Genomic DNA, 21,260 nt, shown 5'->3' on the forward strand with positions numbered 1-21,260 from the left:
TAGTAATAAGTGCAGTGTAAATATAATGTATATTGCCCAGATTATATGTAAAATAATATTAGAAGTTAGAAATAATGAATAGATCGCCTGAAACGTCAGTGAGCTGGTGACGCCGCAGTGAAGTGAGGCGCAGCCGCAGTGAAGTGCTTTTTACCTACCTCAGTGAACACAGAGTGGGTGTTTATCGTATGTACAGTGTTCATATATGTTTATATTACTATTATGAGAGAGTGGTTGGCATTTGGTACTGGTGTGGGGCGTAAAATAGTGATTTTACACCCCTCACTTCTAACGGCTCTGCCTGTTCTGTGAAAGTCAACAAAGTCATGAAACCTACATCAGTGGAAAGCTGAAGGTTAGTACTTTCTAATGGTACCTTATTTTTTTCTCTAGCTTTATTCTGTGCAGAGTTATTAAGGTTTAAAGGTTTGTTTACATTTGGCTGAAACCCCCGCGGGAGAGGACAGTCAGACCAAAACAATACCCGCGGTTAAAGGGTTAAGGATGATGTAGGATTGAGCTGGATATTATTAAATGTTAGTGGGTGCTCCTGTGGGAGATTTTGTCGAGTTGATAGGTGTAAGAACTGAGTCTTTGATGCATTAACCCCAAATGCGCAGACAATGGACAGCCGACCCCCCCCCGGGTGGCGGGGTTCGATCGCGGTCTGAGTACCTGTAGGAAAATATTAGCCAAAAATCAGAGATTAACCCTAGAACATACTTGGTATGGCAGATAGTACATTCAGCTTTCTCCAGAGATAGGTGTTGAGCCTTCGTGGACTACCCAAGGACTTGTGGAGACTTGCAAAGTTGGGTAACAAAATCTTCACTTTCACACCTCCAGCAACCCGGTTTCCCCTCTACCACAGCCTCATTGTGTCACAGTAAACTTTATACTACAACGTACAGGTAGTTTGGAATCCGTATTTGTACAATAAGCACTGAAAATAAGGCTAAAATCAACGAAGTGTACAGCTGACATGCATCGCAGCGGCGGTCTTCCTGTCACTCAACAAACATTTCCATTTTCACAGCTAAAAACACGTATACTACATTATTTTCAATCATATTACTTCCCAAAAGATCACCGCAGCGCGCTTTTTATTCTGCCTTACGCCCGTCACTTTATTCTCATTCCTGTCGGCCGCTCGCACAGACTCAGAAGAGCTAGAACTCGCCATAATGTCACTTTGAAAGCCTGCGGTAAACTGACGCTAAACAGGGGCAAACCGTGCGAAAAAAAGCTAGTGTGACAACTGGGGAAACAAGCGTTTCCTATTAGCTAAACTGCTTGTGAGAGGAGAGCACAGATTTACAGTTCTGAGCAGTCAGAGCGCTGCCATGTATCAGCTAGGCTGGCCGGGCCGTGGTGGGGGGGGAGGGGGGAAAAAACGCGATACTTGGCAACAACGGAGGTCAGTAGTACAAAGGTAAAGTATGCTAATTGTAGCTAAAGGGTGGTGGTGGTGGTACTGATAGACAATACCAGCTGGAACATCCTTGCCCGCGTTTATTCAAAATTAACTCGAATCGCAAACGCGACGATCCGCCGTTATGTCCTTTTTGGCAAGATTTAGGGGTTAAAAACAACAAGATTATTTTTATCCCAGTCAGAGGTATGTGCCAGATCAGACATTAGGTGTGTCATTGCCTCATCCCTTGTTTATTGAAGTAACTGCTGAGATGGACATTGCAGGAACCGAATGGAAAGGTGAAGGGTAGAATCCTCAGCGTACGAGTGGATAGGGTTAGATGTACAGCTTAAAAGGTCATTGATAAATAAAAGGAAGAGAGTTAGTGATAGGACAGAGCCCTGAGGAACACCACTTTTGACAGATCTAGGAGAAGAATGGTGGCCATCTACAATAGGAGCTATAGAACGACCAGAAAGGAAGCTCTAGATGAAGGCACAGATAGAAGGATGGAAACCGTAAGAGGGCAGTTTGGAAATTAAAGATTTATTCCAGACTTGATCGAAAGCTTTTGAGGTGTCAAATGCAATGGCAAAGCTTTCACTAAAGTCCCGAAAGGAAGATGACCAGGAGGCTGAAAGGTAGATGAGAAGATCACCAGCGGAGCATCCCTCGTGTAACCCATACTGATGATCAGAAAGTTGTGATAGGAAAGATGCTTTAAAATTTTTCTGTAAAGAATAGACTCAAAAACTTTTGAGACAGGATGTTAAAGCAGTTGGGCAATGGTTAGAGGGTTGGGAATGGTCACCCTTCTTTGGGACTGGCTGATTGAGTGCAAATTTCCGGCAAGAAGGAAAGGTACAAATTGATAGACAAAGGCAAAAGAGTTTAACTAGGCAGTGTGTAAGTACAGAAGCACAGTTCTTGAGGACAACAGGAGTGACCGCATCAGGCCCATATACCATGTTAGTATTGAGGCAAGTGATGACAGAAAATACATCAGCTGAAGAAATTTCAATGTCAGCCATGAGGAAGTCAGAGGGGGGGGGGGAAGTGATGGAGGAACAGCACCGGAATCATCTAAGATGGAATTGGAGGAGAACGTCTGAGCAAAAAGATCTGGTTTATCAGTAGAGGAAATAGGTACAGAGCCATCAGAGTAGGAAAGAGGAGGGAAGGATGATGAGGTAAAGTTGTTAGAAAGAGTTTTGGCAAGATGCCAGAAGGAGCGGGAAGAATTCGAGTTGGAGAATTGAAAGTATTTAGTATGGATGAAATTATTTTTTGCAGAGCAAAGAGCAGACTTAGCAATATTCCAGGCAGAAACATGAAAAAGATATGATTCAGGGGTGTGTTGGCTCTGGTACCTTTTATAGGCCATCTCCGACTCGTAGACAGCATTAGAACAAGTGTGATTAAACTGAGGCATTCTTGCATTAGTGAAAGGACATGAGAAAGGAATGTATGCTTCCTTGCCCGAGAGAATATACTCCATAATGCGCGAGGTACACTCATATGGCTTCCGGTCAAGGAAACAATAATCATTCCAAGGAAATAAAAGAAGTACTGCCTGAGGGCCTCCCAAGCAGCAGCTCCAACGTGCCACAACTGACGTTTCTTTGAGGGGTCCACAGGCTGTACTGGAGTGATAGGACAGGTTAAGGTAATAAGATTGTGATCAGAGGAGTCCAACGGAGAGAAAAGATTAATAGTGTAAGCAGAAGGATTAGTTATAAAGAAGAGGTCAAGTATGTTGGAACTCTCCAAGGCAGTCAGGAATATGGGTTGGGTGCTGTAAAAGCTGCACTAGGTCATTAAGGATAGAAAAGATGTAGGCTTGTTCACCAGGTGGATCAGTGAAAGGAGAGGAGAGCCAAAGGTGGTGGTGAACATTGAAATCTCCTAGAATGAAGATTCCAGAGAAAGGAGAAACGGAGAGGATGTGTTCCATTGTAGAAGTAAAATAACCGAAGAATTTTTCATAGTTAGTAGAATCAGGGGATAAGTAAACAGCAAAGATATATGTAGTCAGAGAGTGACAGGAAAGCTGAAGCCAGAGAGTAGACAGTTCAGAAGAATCAAGTTCAGAAACTCGAGAGCAAGATAAGTCATTGCATACATATACACAACAGCCACAGGAAAGCTGAAGCCAGAGAGTAGACAATTCTGGAGAATCAAGGTCAGAAACATGAGAGCAAGATAAGTCGTTGCGTACATATACACAACAGCCACCTTTGGCTTTGAAATGAGTATAGAGAAAGTAGGAGGATACAGAAAAGCATTTGCTGTCAGTTGCCTCAGACAGCGGATCTCAGTTAATAAGAGAAGTTGAGGTTTAGAGGAGGAGAGATGGTGCTCAACAGAGAGAAAATTGAGGAAAGACTGCAAATGTACAGAAATGAAGAAGTTAGTTAGACAGTGGTTCCAGGCAGCTCATTGAATCGTCACCAGGAGAGGGGCAGATGGTGGGGGCATTTATGGTCCCTCCCCCCCTTGGGGACTACGATTTTTTTTTTTTTTTTTTTTTTTTTTTTTTTTTTTTTTTTTTGAAAAGGTAGTGTAGTGTGTAATGTGCACGTAGCTTGGAGTTGACAGTTAGAGAAACCTGTATTGGAAAGCATGCTGGCCTTCTCTCTGTGTTACTGAAACACTGAAAAAGTTCACTAAAGGGGGATGGTCAGGAACTAGTCCCAGGGGCTGATGAAACAGGAGCTCCTGCTCTCCCTGTCATCAGCTTTCCATCTGCCTTGGGTGTACTGTACTACCCTGCTCAACTGGCACTGCAGTCTACTCTCTGATATCTAATTTTTAGAATTCATTAAAAAAAACTGTTATGCAGCGTGTTCTCGGTCCCACTTCTCGGTTCCAGACATAGTGCGGTTCTGGGTTCTTCATTCCTGACCGGGTCAGTATCAGCAAGGAGGGAAAACACAAACACCATGGGTCAAAAGGCACACTAATATATTATCATGAGACACGTACACATACGGTTCTATGATCAAAACAGAGGAGTTACAGTGACAGAATAACAGGCACAATAATCGCTCTCAACATAGCTCGGCATGTCTGACCTTTACACGGAGTTACACCTTCCTGATGCAGTGTCACAGGCAGTATTTCACAGATACGTCAGACAGAGCACAGTGTATCCAACATGACACATACGACAATATATAGCCAAATCCTTAAATCTAGGCATCCACGTGACAGGTATGAGATCCTAGCTAATATAATGTATCCGCATGACAGGTACGAGGCTCTAGCTAATCTTAGTCTATGCTCACGTTACAGGGGCGAGATTATATAATGTCCGGCACTGAATACGACGGGCGCGTATCACTTGGGACAATTATATATCCTAACCCTTAAGTCTAGGTATCTGCATGACAGGTACGAGCTCCTAGATAATGTGATGGATCTGCGTGACATGGATGATACCCTACCTAACCTTGATCTGTATACGCGACACAGGGGACGAGTATATACACTGTTTTACACGTCAGTGGGGGGGGGGAATGGTGAGTCTAGGGAGGGTATATGCACTTAGGGGATGGGGAAGGGGGGGAGCGTGAACACTGGGGAGGATCACATTGACGTCTGTTGTTCTGTGAGGGGGGTGGTGACACTGGGGAGGGGCTGTCACTGTAGGGAAACCGACCCATATGTCGGTGTTGAGCACTCTGCACGAGTAATAGAGTTCACTCTGGCACACTGGGGAGGGTTGAAGGGGCTTCACTGTGGCTCAGGGGACAGGGAGAGGGCCTCTGTGGGGGCCAATACACTGGGGAAGGATTCAGGGATACATGAACAGAAGGTCTATTACTCACAGTTCTGGCGGAGGGGAGGACAGGGCCCACAGGATGGGAGGGCCTATGCCGGGAGCTTCAGGTGTCGGCCCAGTGTGGGAAGTGGGTCGCCTAGTGAGTAGTACAGGTGGTGGGTGGTCCGCAGGGTCGCCACAAATCCTCGAGGAGTAGGCGGTTGGTGTGATGGGCAGCTCCCTAGCTGCTATGGCCCGGCAGGAGGTCAGGTTCTCGGGGCTAGGGCCGAAGAGGGCCAGAAGATGCGTTGCTCGGCGCTGGCTCTTAGTCATAGTCGGGTCCTGGGAGAGGATTGGGGGAGGCCCGGGGCTGGGGTCGGGTGTGGAGAGGGTGGCGCCCTCGGCAAGCCGCTACGGCGTCCTGCTAGGGCGGCCGTCTGGGAGAGGCTGTGGTCTCGCTGTTGGGAGGAGGCCGACAGGGGTGAGCTGCAGCCTCTCGTCCTGGGGGAGTCCGACAACACCGGGGGCTGCAGGGACAGGACACCAGCTCTCGGGGACATCACACCTGCTCCGGCCTCTGGTGGGGTCTCTGAAATGAGACAGGAGTTGCCCTTATGTGTAGAGGGGCAGGAAGAGGGACACCTCACTTCGCCACTGGAGGGGTAGTCGGGGCGGGAGGCGCCTTCCTCTACCAGAGCCTGGAGATGGACTAAGGGAGAGCAGCCGGGGGCCGACTTTCCAGACTCCACAAACCCTGACGGCGGGGAGTAGGCACCCAGTGGATACGCCCGGCTACTGCCACAACTCTGAAGGAGGCTGCACTCCAGCCGTTGTTCTGACGGCAGGAAGAAGGCGCTCAATGGATACACCTGGCTATGGCCACAGCTCCAACGGAGGCAGCTCTCCGGCCGTTGTCTTGGGGGTGGGGAGAAGGCGCCTGATGGATATGGTCGACCACAGCCACAGCTCCGATGGAGGCTGCTCTCCAGCCCGTGTTTTAGAGGTGGGGAGAAGGCTCCCGATGGATATGCCCGGCTACGGCCGCAGCTCCGATGGAAGCTGCTCTTCGGCCCTTGTTCTGGAAGCAGGGAGAAGGTGCCTGATGGATACGCCCAGCTACGGCCACAGCTCTTACGAAGGCTGCTCTCCGGCCTTTGGGTCTGGGACTCCTGTCCTGGAGACAGCAATAGTAGATGGTGATGTCTCGTCTGCTGCTCCTTGTGGGGGATAGCAGCCCTTGAGGCTCCTCTTGAGTCCTTTGTTAAGAAGGAGGCCAGTCCAGGGGACTCGGCATCCGAGGGTCTGCTTAGGAACTTGTCACTGCAAGTCCCACCCCGATTCTGGCGAGCGTTCCCTATGCTGGAGTGTAGTATGCTTTTCATGCATGCTGCCGAGTGGTCTGGTTGCGGAGAAGAAGGGCGTCGGGGTGTGAGGGAGATAGGACACTCTTGCCTGGAAGATGTGACAGGTGGGCCAGCCTCCCTGTCATCTCCTTGTGGGATGGGTATTGCCCCCCCGTACTCTCCTCCTGGGGCGGTGGTGTCCGGCTCTCCCTGCCGCACGGGTATTTCAAGAACAGTGTTATAACAGGAATCTTTTAAAATTTGATTTCATAGTGGAGCATGTCAGTCGAAGCCCGTGGTCCATACATTCCCTTGGAAAGCTGGGTTTCCAAGGGGTTTCCTTTGTCCAGTGAATAAAGACATAGCTAAGAACAAAATTTATTGAATGCATCTACTACCTGATGAAAGAATCTCATCTCTCTCACATAGTTGAAAAGTTATTATCCTCTGAAAACCATCGTGGTCGGGTCGTGTCATGTCGAGCCGAGTCAGGCTGGGTCGTGTCTAGCTGTTCATTTCTCAGCCGAATGTAAACATAGCTTCACTCTGTTTGCTCACGTCACGTGCTCGCTTAAAGTATTGTGTCCAGTTCTGGATTCCTTATTACAGATAAGATATAGAGTCTCCTTGGAAAAGAGGTAGAGAAACTTGAGACAGTACAACAAAGGGTGACTACAGAGATGATACGAAGATTGAGAAATAAACCATACAAAGAGCTTTAGAAGCCCTGAATCTCTTTTCCTTAACTAGACGCAGGTTACGAGGAAATTTATTTCGCGTATTCAAAATATTCAAAGGATACAGTATTATGGGAATTGATAAATATTTCACAGTTGATCGCTCAGATTACGCAAGAGGCAATGGGCATAAAATTTTCAGCAAATTATTTCAGTCACATGAAGCTAAGCACTTCTTTAGCAGTTGTAAAGTAATCCCTCCACTATCCGATGTAATAGAGCCAAAGGCATGTCCGGAAAGTGGTCCAGTCCGGATAGTGGGCCCCCAGCCTCCTGGACTTGTACTTATGTTCCCTAACCTAGCCTGACTCAGAAAAACACCTATACAACTCCCTACTGGACATGCATAGCACCTATTTAAACCTATTTAAGACCCTTTTCACACCAATAATGGACATAAAGCATGATATAAATGAAGAGGAACCAAAGAATGAGGAATTAGAAGTGACTGTACCTCAGCCAGGGTACTACCAGCACGTCTGTGGCCGTCTTCTCTAAGGCTTTGCGGTGAAAATGCTCTTGAAGCACGTACAGTAATCCTGTGTTGTGCTGCACTTAATTCTTTGCACTGTGAGTTATAATTGTCTAATGCTGCACATTGTTCTTAATTGCACCACGCCAATTTCAACCGCCAATTTCCACTCCACAGCTAATCCTTTGCACTCTAAATTCTAATTTCTTAACACTGCACAACACTTTAAATTCCCATGTGGTCTAGTGGCGAGGTATTGCAGTTTATTCACTGTTTATTCACAAAAAACGAGCACATGTGTCATCCACTACGATAAGCATCTACCTGCGATCGAAGTTAGGCTGTAACTGTTGGGAGTGTTGGTGACGGGGAAACAGAGTTGCCAGATTGCAACGGCCACATTACCAAACTCCTCAATTTTCATTACCAAATTTAACTCTTCATTACCAAATTTGCAAAGCTAGCATTTATTCTTCACTAATTATATACTGTATAAAGTGGAAATACATGTAATCACTCTCCTTATGATTAACAGCATGTTGATTATTTTTACGCTATGTAGGCAAGCAAATTAATCAGAGAGAGCAAACAATCCACCATCTCCATCCCGTGTATCCTCATACATGTGAAATATCCGTTTGGTAATGCGTTATTCTGATTCATTACCGGGGGGCGCGGTAGCACAGTAGTAGCGCGCTGGACTTGTAATCGGGGGATTGCAAGTTCGAGCCTCACCCGGGCTGCCGTGCCAGGAGGGGTAGCTTCCTCCTGTAACCCTAGCGGGGCTATATAGTCCAATACAGGGCTTAGCTCGGGGGAACTCCATTTCTCCCATTTTTTCTGATTCATTATTGCAAAAAATTTTCATTACCAAATTGACCCACATTTGGTAATGAAAAATACCAAATGGCAACCCTGACAGGGGAGAGGGAAGGAAGGAAAGGATTAAGGGCCCGTGGTGTAAGTGCGGCAATTTCAAATTACGGGTGGGACAAAACTCGGATTTTGGGGGGATTTTTTTCTTTTTTTGGCCATTTTTGGGTTCCGAAGGTCCAGGCCCAGAATGTCCGATAAATGGAGTGTCTGGAAAGTGAGCATCCGGATAGTACGGGGATTACTGTATAAGGAACAGACTACCCTCCAATGTAGTAAACTGTGATACAATACTAACCTTTAAAAGTCCCTTGGATAAGTATCTGTCTTCTATCCCCCAGCTAAGTATGTTCACTCATATTGTAATGTTACTTTCCTTTTCAGGTAGATATTGTAGAATAATATTTCCATTCCCTCCTTCCTGTGAAATTTCTGTGACAGCCATTCTATGCTGCATGGTGGTCCTTCTAACTATTTCCTGCCAGCTTTGGCTGAAAAGCTTGGTGGGTAGGGGAGGGCCTTCCTGTTTTTTGCTATTCTTAACATTAACTGATAGTTTTGTTGGTTATAACCTTACCAATACCAAACAGCTGCAAAAGGACCAACAGTTCTGTTGCTGTTTGCTCTCATTTGTACTCCCTATTCTTTACCACCTCTTTGCTCCCCTTTCCTCCCCCATACCCCCTCCCTATCTCATTACCCCCTCACAACTTCTTACCCCTTCCATACCTTCTCACAACACCATACCTTCTCCTTACCCCAAATTGCCCTCCCAACCCTTTACCCTTTTTCCACAACCTTAACCTCCTCTGTATTCCCTTAACCCCATCGAGGGCACCTCCGCCTCCATTTTTTTCCTATCCTTTCCCTTTTCTCCCCACTCATCCAACCACCCCCACCCTCCCCATTCATGCCCTCCTGTTATGCTAGGTGTTTTTGGGTCAGCTTCCCGTCCTAGGAACACCTATGATATAGCCAGGTTCTTTATCTAGACCAGAGCTAGGATACACCACAAGAGGAACAGGGCATAAAAATTCTGGGCAACTACCTTACATGTATATTACTATATTCTTCAGTACAATATCAACAGAAACACATAGTATTCTTTACCATGTCAGGGGGTGTTAGACAGGACTCAGACTGGCAGATATACGTATCTCGCAGGATACTTTCAGTCACGAGGATATAGGACAGACACTGTAAAATAATTAAGTTGAGGTTGCACACAATTTGAGTCTAGGGCTGCGTATATCTCACAGTCTTGGTGCTAGTGTCCTGTTTTACACTAAGTAGTGGTAGAGTATTATTTCTGACACTGTAAATAGGCAGGTATGCACTGTCCATGGAGTTATGATTCGAACACTGCCTTCATCACTCACTATCTTCACAGACACTATATTCAGTCCTCATGGAGCAGTCACTGTTTGGTGGGAGAGGGTCGAGGGCTCGGGCCGGGCAGAGGAGGCCCAGGAACTCGCAGGTGTCAGCCAGGTGTTGGCGGAGTCCCTTCAGGTGTACTTTCTGCCAAAGGCCATGGGACTACCCACAGGCGCATTGTTGCCCGTTGTGGACTGGAGTCAGGCGTGGTTAACGGCCCCTCACTGGTGGGACTGGGTATGGGAGTCTGGCCCCTTGGGCTGGCGCCGAACAACTCCTGTAGGCGCTCCTGTCTGCAGCTGGTTTGGGAAGGGCATCGCCGTCGCCTGGGACTGGAGAGGTCACACCCCAGGGTACTGGGGGTGCTGTCGTGGGTCCGTCGACTGTGGTCTCTTCCGTCACTCCACCATCAGGGTCTTAATGCGGCATTGTCTCCGGCAGGAGTCCATTAGGTTCTGCTCTCTCTGGTGCCAGCTGGATGGTGTACATTCCTGGGGACAATAAAGGGCCTCTCCACCAGTCCTTTAGGCAGAGGTTCTCTTTCTAGGGGCTGCCTCGGTCTGGGGGAGGTGGAGGCGCGAAACGCTCTGCCACTGGAGGGGTGGGCTGAGCAAGGGTTGCCCTTTTAGGCATCTCTCCCTGGCGCGGCTACAGGCCGTCGCCGAGGTCCCGTGGGCAACAGGAGGAGGGCGGCTACAGGCTGTCCCTTTCCTGTCGGTGTGGCTACCGGCCGTCCCTTTCCTGTCGGTGCGGCTACCAGCCATCCCTTTCCTGTCGGTGCGGCTACCAGCCATCACCAGGGCCCGTCTTCCTGACGAGACCATGGGCGAAGTGCGGCTACAGGCCATCACCTGTCCACGGGCACGGCTGCAGGCCATCAGTGAAGTCCCGTATGAGGGGCAACGTGTAGGTGGGGAGCAGCTATGGGCCGCCACCTGCCTACTGGTGTGGCTACCAGCCGTCACCAGTGTCGTTCCCCTTGAGGCAACTGCAGAAGGAGAGGGGGCGTACCACTTTCTCCCCAGGTGTGGCTGCAGGCCGTCACTGGTTCTGCAGGGGTGGAGGAGCAGCACCTGGAGCGGCTACAGGCCGTCTCCTTTTGGGCGCGACTACAGGCCGTTTCCTTTTGGGCGCGACTACAGGCCGTCACTATTTTGGCACGGCTACAGGCCATCTCGATTATTGTGCAGCTACAGGCCGTCACTGGGAGGCTGCCTGGAACTGAATTCTCAGCTCCACTCCGATCCTGCCAAGGGCTGGCTCAGGTGGAGGGTAATGCACCCGGACTGAGATGTTTGAGCCAGGTGCGCTCTGTGGAATAGGGGCGCGCGGCCGTATGGTACATATGCCCATATCGCAGGGGCTGTGCGCGTGCCCTAGAAACCCCTCCATAGTTGCCTCCTGGGGGTGTTGTGGTGCCCCCAGTTGCCACAACTGGTATTTCACCACCGTCTTGGTGGGAAAAGTCACGTCCCCGTGGCTGGAGGTAGTAAGGCTTGGTGGTGTTGGTGCTGTGGGCTGGAGTCAGCTGCTGGAGGAGGGCGGTCCATTGCGTGGTAGTCAGGTTTTGTTCGTGGTGAGGGATGCAGGTGATGTAGAGGGTGGAGGCTTGGGATGCTGTGCGGAGGAGTTGAATGAGGTGATGGGGCCCATGGACACGCTGTTTCCTGCTGTAGGTCGGGGCCCAGGTGGCGCGTCGTATCCTCATGGCTGGAGATGGTCGGTGTTCAGAGGACCTCAGCTGAAGGCTGGCGACTGGTGAAGGGGTGGAGGTTTTATGCCGAGGATAGGGGCAGGTGGATATTTCCATTGGGCCTGATGTAGCATGAGGGTGATGGGGTTGTATTGGGGGTGGGGGTTAGTTGATCTGGTGGTGGAGGCGAGGTTTGGGGAGTAGGGGAGGGTGTGGTGGAGTATCTGGCCGGTGGGTGTGGGAGACAGTCAAAGAGGGTGGGTGTGGGTGGTGAGGGAGGAGTGCGGTCTTGTGGTGCCGTCCAGGTGTTTGGTGATGGGGTGGCATGGGTGATAGCAGGGGGCTGTGCTCGTGGTATGGAGTGGGCAGTGGGTGTGGAGCGAGGAGACGGTTCGGGTGTGGGGGTGGTGGCGGGTGGTGTGCAGTGCTGGAAACGTGGTGGAGTGGTTGGAGGTGGATTTAGGGCCCCCAGCTCGGGTGGTTGTATTGGCGGCAGTGGTGGGCTGGCAGGAGCTGAGGTGTGGAGTGTGGTGGGTGGTGTGTAGCGTTGGAGGCGTGGTGAGGTGGCCGTGGGTTTGTGGGGAATCTCTTGGTTGTGTGGTTGGGCCTGCGGTGGTGACGTTGTGGCGGGCGGTGAGGCGTCCGGTGAGGCCGTTGGGGATGAGCTGGGGGTCCATGGGGATGGTTAGGTTGAGGATGGGGTGGGGGAGGTGACCATGGAAAGGGAGGTGGGTGAGGGTGAGGAGGAGGAGGAGGGCATGACAGGGCAAGCATTTGAGTTAGTCGTGTTGGTGGGGAAGGTGAGTGGTGGTGCAGCGTGCTGGGTCTGAGAGTGGTTGTGGCATGGCCAGGAGGTGGCGTGTAAGGTGGGTGGTGAGGGGTGACAGGTGGGAGGCAGTAGGCAGGAGGAGATGGTTTCAGGAGGTGGGTTAGGGGAGGATAAGGTATGGGTTCTGGGGGGCCTGTTAAGGTGGAGGTAGGCTTTGTGTTGAGGAAGAACTAGACGGGAGGAGGCAATGGTAATGGAGAAAGTGGTGTGTGGGGGAGCAGGAAGGTTAGGAATAGGAGAGGGTAAAACAGAAGATATAGCAGGGGGAGAGTAAAATGAGGTGTTCCGTTTCCCCATCATAGACTGTGGGGGTGATGTTTTTGTGAGGTGGCCCCCGCCAATATGGGGAGATGCAGGGGTGGTGTGAGGTGTCTTCTCTGTCGAGCTCTGCCTCCTGTGCGCCTTTTTTGTCGAGCTCTGCTTCCCCCAGGCTCAGAGTAATCGGCGTCCTTGGTGCCTTCGTCATGTGGTGAGGAGACTTGTTGGCACCCTTGGGTTGTTGTCCTGCACTGGGCAGCTTTTAACTGCTCATGGATGTCGTGAATAGGGCATCTGTGGCTGCAGGCAGAAAATTCCCATGGGTTAGTGGAGATGATATTAGAAAGGATTGCATGGATAAGGGGCGTCGTCCTCTGTGTGGGGAACTTAGTGACTGCACCAATGTGTTGTGGGGTGGGGTGGGTGGCTAAGAGGCGTCTCATCAGTTGGATATCTTTACCCAGGTCTCCCGTTGGGTCAAGTATTATAAAATGTTCTTTGACGTAGCTGGGGAGGATCCTGAGGAGTATGTTAAACATAAGCTGTTCCCAGGTTGCTGCATCAGTCTCCGGGTATGCGGTGGTGACAAGTCGTCTGGCCTGGATTAGAGTGTCATCCAGGTTTCCATCATGGGTTAAACTGTCAAGTTGTGAGAGTGCTACAACTCTTCCCAGAGAAGGTGTGATGGCTTGTATCACTATCTCGGTAAAATTTGCCCGTGTCAGTTCGAGGCAAGTGCAGAAGGAGAGAGGGCATACCACTCTCACACTAAGTGCAGCTGTAGGCTGTCACTGGTTCTGCAGGTGGGGGAGGGGGCAGCACCTGGAGCGGCTACAAGCCATCACTTTATTGTGCGGCTACAGGCCGTCGCTATTTCGGCGCAGCTACATGCCGTCACTATTTCGGTGCGGCTACAGGCCGTCACTATTTCGGCGCAGCTACAGGCCATCACTATTTTGGCGTGGCTACAGGCCATCGCTGTTCCTGAGCGGCTACAGGCAGTCTCATTTATTGTGTGGCTACAGGCCGTCCCTGGGGTGCTGCCTGGAACTGAACTCCCAGCTCCACCCCGATCCTAGCGAGGGCTGGCTCAGCTGGAGGGTAATGCACCCGGACTGAGCTGTTTGAGCCAGGTGCGCCCCGTGGAATAGGGGCACACGGCTGTATGGGACATATGCCCATATCGAACGGGCTGCGCGCGCACCCTAGAAACCCCTCCATAGTTGCCTCTTGGGGATGTTGTGGTGCCCCCAGTTGCCACTGCTGGTATTTCACCCCCTCCTGTCTCCCCTCTTTACCCATTGACTCCCTTTCTTTCTTCTTATCCACCCCTCCCCTACACCATCCCTCCTGTACTCCACCCCTCCCTTCCCCTGTTTATTCTCAACCCCTCCTGTATTCTTCTTTCTACCACCTTATCCTCACTCCCTCCGCTCTGTATGCCTTTCCCTCTGCCAAATTATCAGTTCATATCTATCTGTCTATCTATCCATCCATCTGCATATATTTATCAGTCGTTATATTTTTCAACAGTATGTACCAAACTGGATGAGCAATAAGGAAAAAAAGTAGACAAAGGGGTGGAGGGAATTGTTTCAGGGGTCAAACTAAGGGTGTGAAAGTGTAAGCAAACATCAAGAGGGTCTGTTTCAGAACATTTATAATTATAGGAAATGATTAGCATGCAATGACCAATGAGGCAGAGAGGTCAAGCTTTTTTGCAGTGTCCACAGGGATGACCAAAGCCAGCATGCATCCCAAATTGTCACTCACTGAGCCACTGTACTTTTTTTAAGGCTAACATCTGGCAAGTTTCAAGGTCCATAGTTTTGTGGGCATCACACTTTCTTTCCATCAATTTTTGCTGTACCTGCAGGGGTTCAGGCTGTATTAAGGGGGGAGGGGGGGTTGAAGAGTGGGAAGTATTTGTGGTGTCTGGTGTGCATCTGGGGTGTGTCTGAGGTGCGCTCTATGTGCATCTAGGATGCACCTGAGGGGTGTATCCAAAGGAAGAACATCTCTTGGGATGTGTTGGGGTGGTGTATAAGGGTGGGATGGATGCAGCAATTAAAGGTGTTGCTTGTCTTGTTCACTTATAATTTATTTCAGTAACAACTTAAAAACTTGGGGGTTGCCTTCCCCTTCACGATCTCAGAGTTAAGAAGATGGAACCCTCAGATAGTGCAACACTCACATCCTACAGTTGGTCAAACAAATTTGTGACCTTTGCCTTTGACCAGTTGTTATTAAAATTTACATACATCATTCATGCCTGACAAGCAACACTTCCACCAAGTTTGGTTTAAACTGAATCAACCCAGTTTGAGTTTGCCTTTCGCAGTGACCTTGGCCTTTGATCTAATGTCGGCACAATTGAATTTCGTCATTCTTGGCTGTCGCTCAAGGGTCCTTACAATTAATTTTGGTCCAAATAAAATCAAAACAGTATAGGGTCAAACATGTGACCCTGACCTTTGAGTGATTATTATCAAAACTGTATTCCTATCGTCTTTGTCCCTCAGTACTGCCACAAAGTTTAGTTCAGGTCAGGTAAAACCGTTTAAGTTGACCTTGCCATGTGACCTTCACCTTTGAATTAACATTAAAAAAAAAAAAAAGGGTCAACCCCATGACTGAGCCACAACCCTTTCACCAAGTTTGATTAAAATCAGATCAAAACGTATTTATTTGTTTACATAGGACACACACTGGTTGAACTTCCATCTTGCCCTCTAATGACCTTTGAGTGGTTGCTCTTAAAACAGAATTCTTCATCCTTACTAACCCCAGCCCTTTTGCCAGGTTTAGTCTAAACTGAATCAGAACTGCTAAAGTAGCCATGCTTTGTTACCTTGACCTTTTGCCTTTCCTTTGACTGTTCTCACTCTTGAATTCCCACATCCTTGCCTTAGCCTGTACATTTTCACAAAGTTTGGTCTGAGTTGATCTTGCCATATGACCTTGACTTTTGACCCATTGTTCTTAGAAAAATAGGTCATCCCCTTGGCTGACCCTCAACACATCCACCAAGTATGGTCCAAATCAGATAAAAAAAAAAATTGTAGTTATTTTGTTCACACAAACACAAATATTTTGACCTTTGAGTTTGCCCTGTGACCTTGACTTTTGATTGATTATTTACAATAGTGAAGCACTTTGTTTTTGCCTTTCCTTTAACCCATTCACCAGGTTGGGTCTAATTGTGCACATTTCATTTTTTTCTGAAAGAGTAGGATGGGAGTTGGATATAGAGTGGGGATGCAAGTCAGTTTCTGGAGAGGTCTGGCCCCAAATTAATTTTCTTAGGAGAAATTCAGTTCATCTTACGTGAATTCTCCTAACATACAATTTTCCCACATCCCAAAAATCATGTACTGTGAGATGAGCCTCAGTTGTATCTTGTAACTCTGCTCCTTAACACTTGTACTTTTCTTTTCTTTGTAATTGGTGGCAACCATCTCCCACTCAATTGATGTATTTTTGCCTACTTCTTCCTTCAGCCTTATCATTCTTTTTCTGTGTCTGCCATCTGTTCTTCCTTTTTCTCCCATCCTTCCTCTCGGTTTTTACTACTACTCTTTCACTTCCGATGACTCTACACTGAGTGACAGGCCTATTGGTTTCCTATAATTTAGGAAGCCATTTACACAGCTGGTGGGTAACCATACAGCCAAATAATGGGATAATATGGAACCTGCTCTGGTGCCCCTGTTAACTGGATGGAGAGACACAAATGTCTCCATCTGGGAATCAAACTTCTACACTCTTTCCTATGCCATGCAGGTGGCTGTCTACTGCAAGGGAGCATCGATTCACTGCACGAGATTACCCTGCAGGGGCAGTTGCCTGCCGCAGGTTGATGGGTCTGCTTGGCCAGACAGACTCAACAACAACAACAGCACAAAGTACTGCAATACCCTTTTTTGGTGATATACTTGCCAGTTTATAGTACAGGCTGATATCGTTGTTAGGTATTGTTCAGGTTTAGTGTACAGTCCTTCTCCATACTATACAGTATATGTATACCCTGCGTAACTGTTCCTTTTCAGGGACGTGGGCCTATGAGCTGACAAAAATGGGGACATTCCAGAAGTTCTGCCTTAGATGGAACAACCACACAACAAATTTGCTTGGAACACTGGGACATATCCTTACTTCAGAGCAACACTCTGATGTCACCCTGTGCTGTCAAGGTAATGTGGCTACTATGTCTGACTAATTTTAGGAGATCAGAGTGGAAAGAGAGACAAGGACTATATGGTCCATGCACACAGCAGTTAAAAATGATGTAGTCAGAGAAGGTGTAATGTAAGAGGTGTGAAAGATGCGAGGATGTGTAACATCAGATTTTAAAGAAAGGTGAGTATTCCAGAGATGTGGTATTCATAACTTTGTAGAAATGTATAATAAATAAGTAAAAAGAAACATAATAAGCATGAATAAATCCTGTAAAATATAATTAAGTAAGAATTACAGACAAAAAACAAATAAGAAAGTTCAAGATCACTGTGGTGTTGATGTGGATATGTCAGAAAGTGTGAGGTGAGGAGTACTTTAAGATGATTTGGCCTTGTGGAGAGAAATAAGATTGAGATATTAACAACGGGAGTATGTATGAGTACAAATGAGGTGAAAAGGGAGATAGGAAGAAGGAGATTGAGGATGAGGTAGAGGGTGAGATACAAGAAGTACCGGTACCATACCTCTATATGGATGAGGGTGCTGTGAGTTGGTGGAAGGGTACATGCATGTAATTCACAGGGTTGGTCAGGATCAAGTGATAGGGGCATGATTGTCAGCTGTTACCCTCCTGGAAGAGTTGAGAGCTCATATAGTCCGATCAAAAGTCATGGCTTGTGACCACACACGCACATTCCCATCCCCTTGCTTGAGAGGGAAAGTAACCACCCTCTTTGTAAGTGAAACTTTTCACAATCTGAGTGAGGTGCAAACTCTCGTCTACCAGATGGCAGGCGAGAACGTTACCACTGAGCCAGCTAGCGGTGTGTGCTTGCATGTGCATGTGCACACACATGCACACACACACACACACACACACACACACACACACACACACACACACACACACACACACACACACACACACACACCTTATTCAAGAAAGGGAATAGACAAAATCCACTCAACTACCGACCAGTATCACTGACCACTGTTATAAGCAAGGTACAGTATTAGAAAAGCTTATAAGAAAAGCCTGGGTAAATCATCTAGAAGAACACAATCTGATAACAGAAAGACAGTTTTGTTTCAGAAAAGGAAAATCATGTGTTACTAATCTGTTGAGCTACTATGGCAGAGTAACAGACACAATACAGGAAAGAGAAGGATGGGTGGACAATATCTATTTAGATTTCAAGAAAGCATTTGACACAGTACCACACCAAAGACTTTTATGGAAACTGTACCATCAAGGAGGAATTCGAGGCAAACTGTTTTGTTGAGTGCAAGATTTTCTCATCTGTCTATCTATCTATTGCCAGACGCCTCAATCCCGTTTGGGGTGGCCACAAACAAAACGCCTCCACGTCACCCTGTCCCCCGCCATTTCACTGCCCTGCTCCCAACTCACACCCCCCTCTCTCATATACCTCTCCACTCCATCCCTCCATCTCATCCTCGGCCTCCCCCTCCCTCTTCCCCCCTCCACCTCACTCACATACACTCTCTTCGTCAGTCTTTCACCCTCCATCCTCTCCACATGGCCAAACCACCTCAGAGTGTTCCTCATAACGCTTCCTATCACATCCACATCCACACCACAATGCTCCTTTATATCCTCATTCGTCAGCCTGTCTCTCCATGTGACTACACAGGCTCCTCTTAAATAACTCATTTCCACTGCTCTCTCTCTTGACGTGTGTCTTTCCAACAACGTCCAAACTTCACTTCCACACGTTAGAGTTGGTATCACAATACTGTCATGTTGTAACTTTTTCACTTCCATGCTCACTTCTCTGTTTCTTATCACTGCTTTCGAAGAACCAGCAGCCATTCTTCCCTGCTGTACCCTTTCAAGCACATCACCTTCCAAACCTCCATCCTTACTCATCACACTACCCAGGTACTTAAACGTACTTACATTTTCCAATTCCTCACCATCCAACCTCGCTGTACATTCACTGACTTCACCTCTCTCAAAGACCACCACTTTACTCTTCCCTACATTCACATTTAGATTCCGTTTCTTACACACTTTCCCAAACTCATCCACCAAACCTTGCAGCTCCCCTTCGTCTTCACTCAACAACACAGTATCATCTGCAAACAACAGTACAGTAGTTTCCAAACACTGTCCTCTCTCACCAGGGCCACTCCAGCATCCACTACCCTACCTTGTACCTCTTTTATTACCCCATCCATGTACAGATTGAACAACCATGGAGACATGACACATCCCTGTTTCAACCCAACCTTCAAAGAGAAAAATTCACTTAGTTCACCATCCACATGCACTGCAGCCTTAGCACCATCATACATACTCTTCACAGCATTCAACAACTTCCCATCTACTCCATATATTCTTAATACTTTCCACAATCCTTTTCTATCCACCCTGTCATATGCTTTCTCCAAATCCATGAAAGCCGCATACAACTTCTTTCCCTTCTCTAGAAACTTTTCCACTAAAAATCTAAGAATGAATATCTGATCTACACAACCACTTCCCTTCCTAAAGCCTTCCTGTTCTTCTCCAACTAATTCCTTTGTTCTTTCTCTAACTCTGTCAATAAGTATCCTACCATACACTTTTCCTATTATACTAAGAAGACAAATGCCTCTGTGATTACCACACACTTCTTTTTCCCCTTTCCCATCGTACAAGGGAATAATTATACCTGACTTCCAATCCTCCGGGACTCTACCTTCCTCCCAGGCCAGTCTACACATCTTCCACATCCATTCTACTACAACCTCTCCCCAATGCTTCAGCATTTCACCACACACTCCATCAGTTCCTGGGGCTTTCCCCAATTTAACTTTCTTCATTGCTTCCACAGCTTCTATCCTACTGATTTCTTCCTGTCTTCTCACCTCCCTCCTTCTCCCAGTCATTCCCCAGCCACTTAAACTCGCATTACTTCCATCCTGTATGTTCAACAATTCCTTATAGTGATCTCTCCATCTGCTCACTTTTTCTCCCTTCTCCACTAGTAATCTACCATTTTTATCTTTCACTCCTCTGCTAACCTCACTTCCACCCTGTCTTACTCTCTTCACCTCTTTCCAGAACATTTTCTTACAGTCCCTCCACTTTACACTCAAGTTCCTTCCAAATTCCTCATCCACTCTCTTCTTACTCTCTCTTACTAATCTTTTCACCTCTCTCTTTCTTTCTACATATAACTCTCTCTTCCGCCTCTCAACTTCTTCCACGCCCCTATTTCTCATCCATTCATTGTATGGTTTCTTCTTTTGTGCCACAGCCTGTCTCACCTCTTCAGTCCACCACGCTGTTCCTTGCACCCCCCTCCATCTTCTCTTCCTCCCACACACCACATCACATGCTGCACATATTTCTTCTGTAAATATCCTGCACACACCTTCCATGTACCCCATCTGCTCCAATTCATATTTGCCCAATCGTTCCTCCACTTCTCTCTTATACTCTGCCTCTTTCTCATCCTATTGTAGCCTTTCCACTCTCCCTGCAACTACTCCTTCTTCTCGCCTTTCCCTTCTATTTCTCCATCTTACTTGGATCCTAATTCTGGCTACCACCGAGTAGTGGTCAGAAAGTCCACTTTCACAAAAAGAGAAATGAGAACAGTACTAAGAGGAAACTACTCATCATGGAAAGAAGTGAAGTACCACAGGGCTCAGTGCTGGCACCAATCATGTTTTTAGTGTATATAAATGATATAGACAGTAATACTGGAAATGAAAGCTATCTAAATATGTTTGCAGATGATGTAAAAATACAAAGGAGAATTACTAACACAGACTCTTGTAAAGAGCTACAAGAAGAATTAAATAAACTTAATGAATGGAGTAATACATGGCAAATGGAATTCAATGTGGACAAGTGTCATGTAATCAAGTTTGGTAAAAGTGGAAAAAGACCTGATTGGGATTATACGTTAGGAAATAAAACCCTACACACATCAGAAAAAGAGAAGGACCTAGGTGTGATTATCAATAACTGATTATCTCCGGCTGACCACATCAGTGAGACGGTACGGAACATGTATACACTGCTTGCAAATATGAGAATAGCATTCAGATACATAAATGAAGACATGCTAAGAAGGATAATAACATCATTCATCAGACCAACTGTGGAGTATGCATCAGTAGTCTGGAGTCCTCATCTCAAAAAACACATAGACAAGATTGAAAAAGTTCAAAGGGCCGCTACAAGATGGATACCAAGCTTAAGGGATCTAAGCTACGAAAAAAGGCTAAATAAACTGAATCTACCAACACTACAGGAGAGAAGGAAAAGAGGTGACATGATAATGCTATATAAATGCACATCAGGG

General features: G+C 47.4%; 1 protein-coding gene across 1 annotated transcript in view; it reads left to right on the forward strand.

The window, feature by feature from the left end:
* LOC145403991 (uncharacterized) overlaps window positions 1-21,260 on the forward strand; it is a 124,586-nt gene that overhangs the window by 68,506 nt on the left and 34,820 nt on the right. Inside the window, exon 2 of the mRNA XM_080275598.1 lies at window positions 16,809-16,952. Within this exon, the coding sequence (XP_080131724.1) occupies window positions 16,835-16,952 (118 nt within the window). The 5' untranslated portion in view covers window positions 16,809-16,834. The remainder of the gene's footprint in view (window positions 1-16,808; window positions 16,953-21,260) is intronic.

The sequence above is a fragment of the Coenobita brevimanus genome, chromosome 62, assembly GCF_032717465.1.
Source record: "Coenobita brevimanus isolate Jiangsu-jjx chromosome 62, ASM3271746v2, whole genome shotgun sequence".
Classification (NCBI taxonomy): Eukaryota; Metazoa; Arthropoda; class Malacostraca; order Decapoda; family Coenobitidae; genus Coenobita; species Coenobita brevimanus.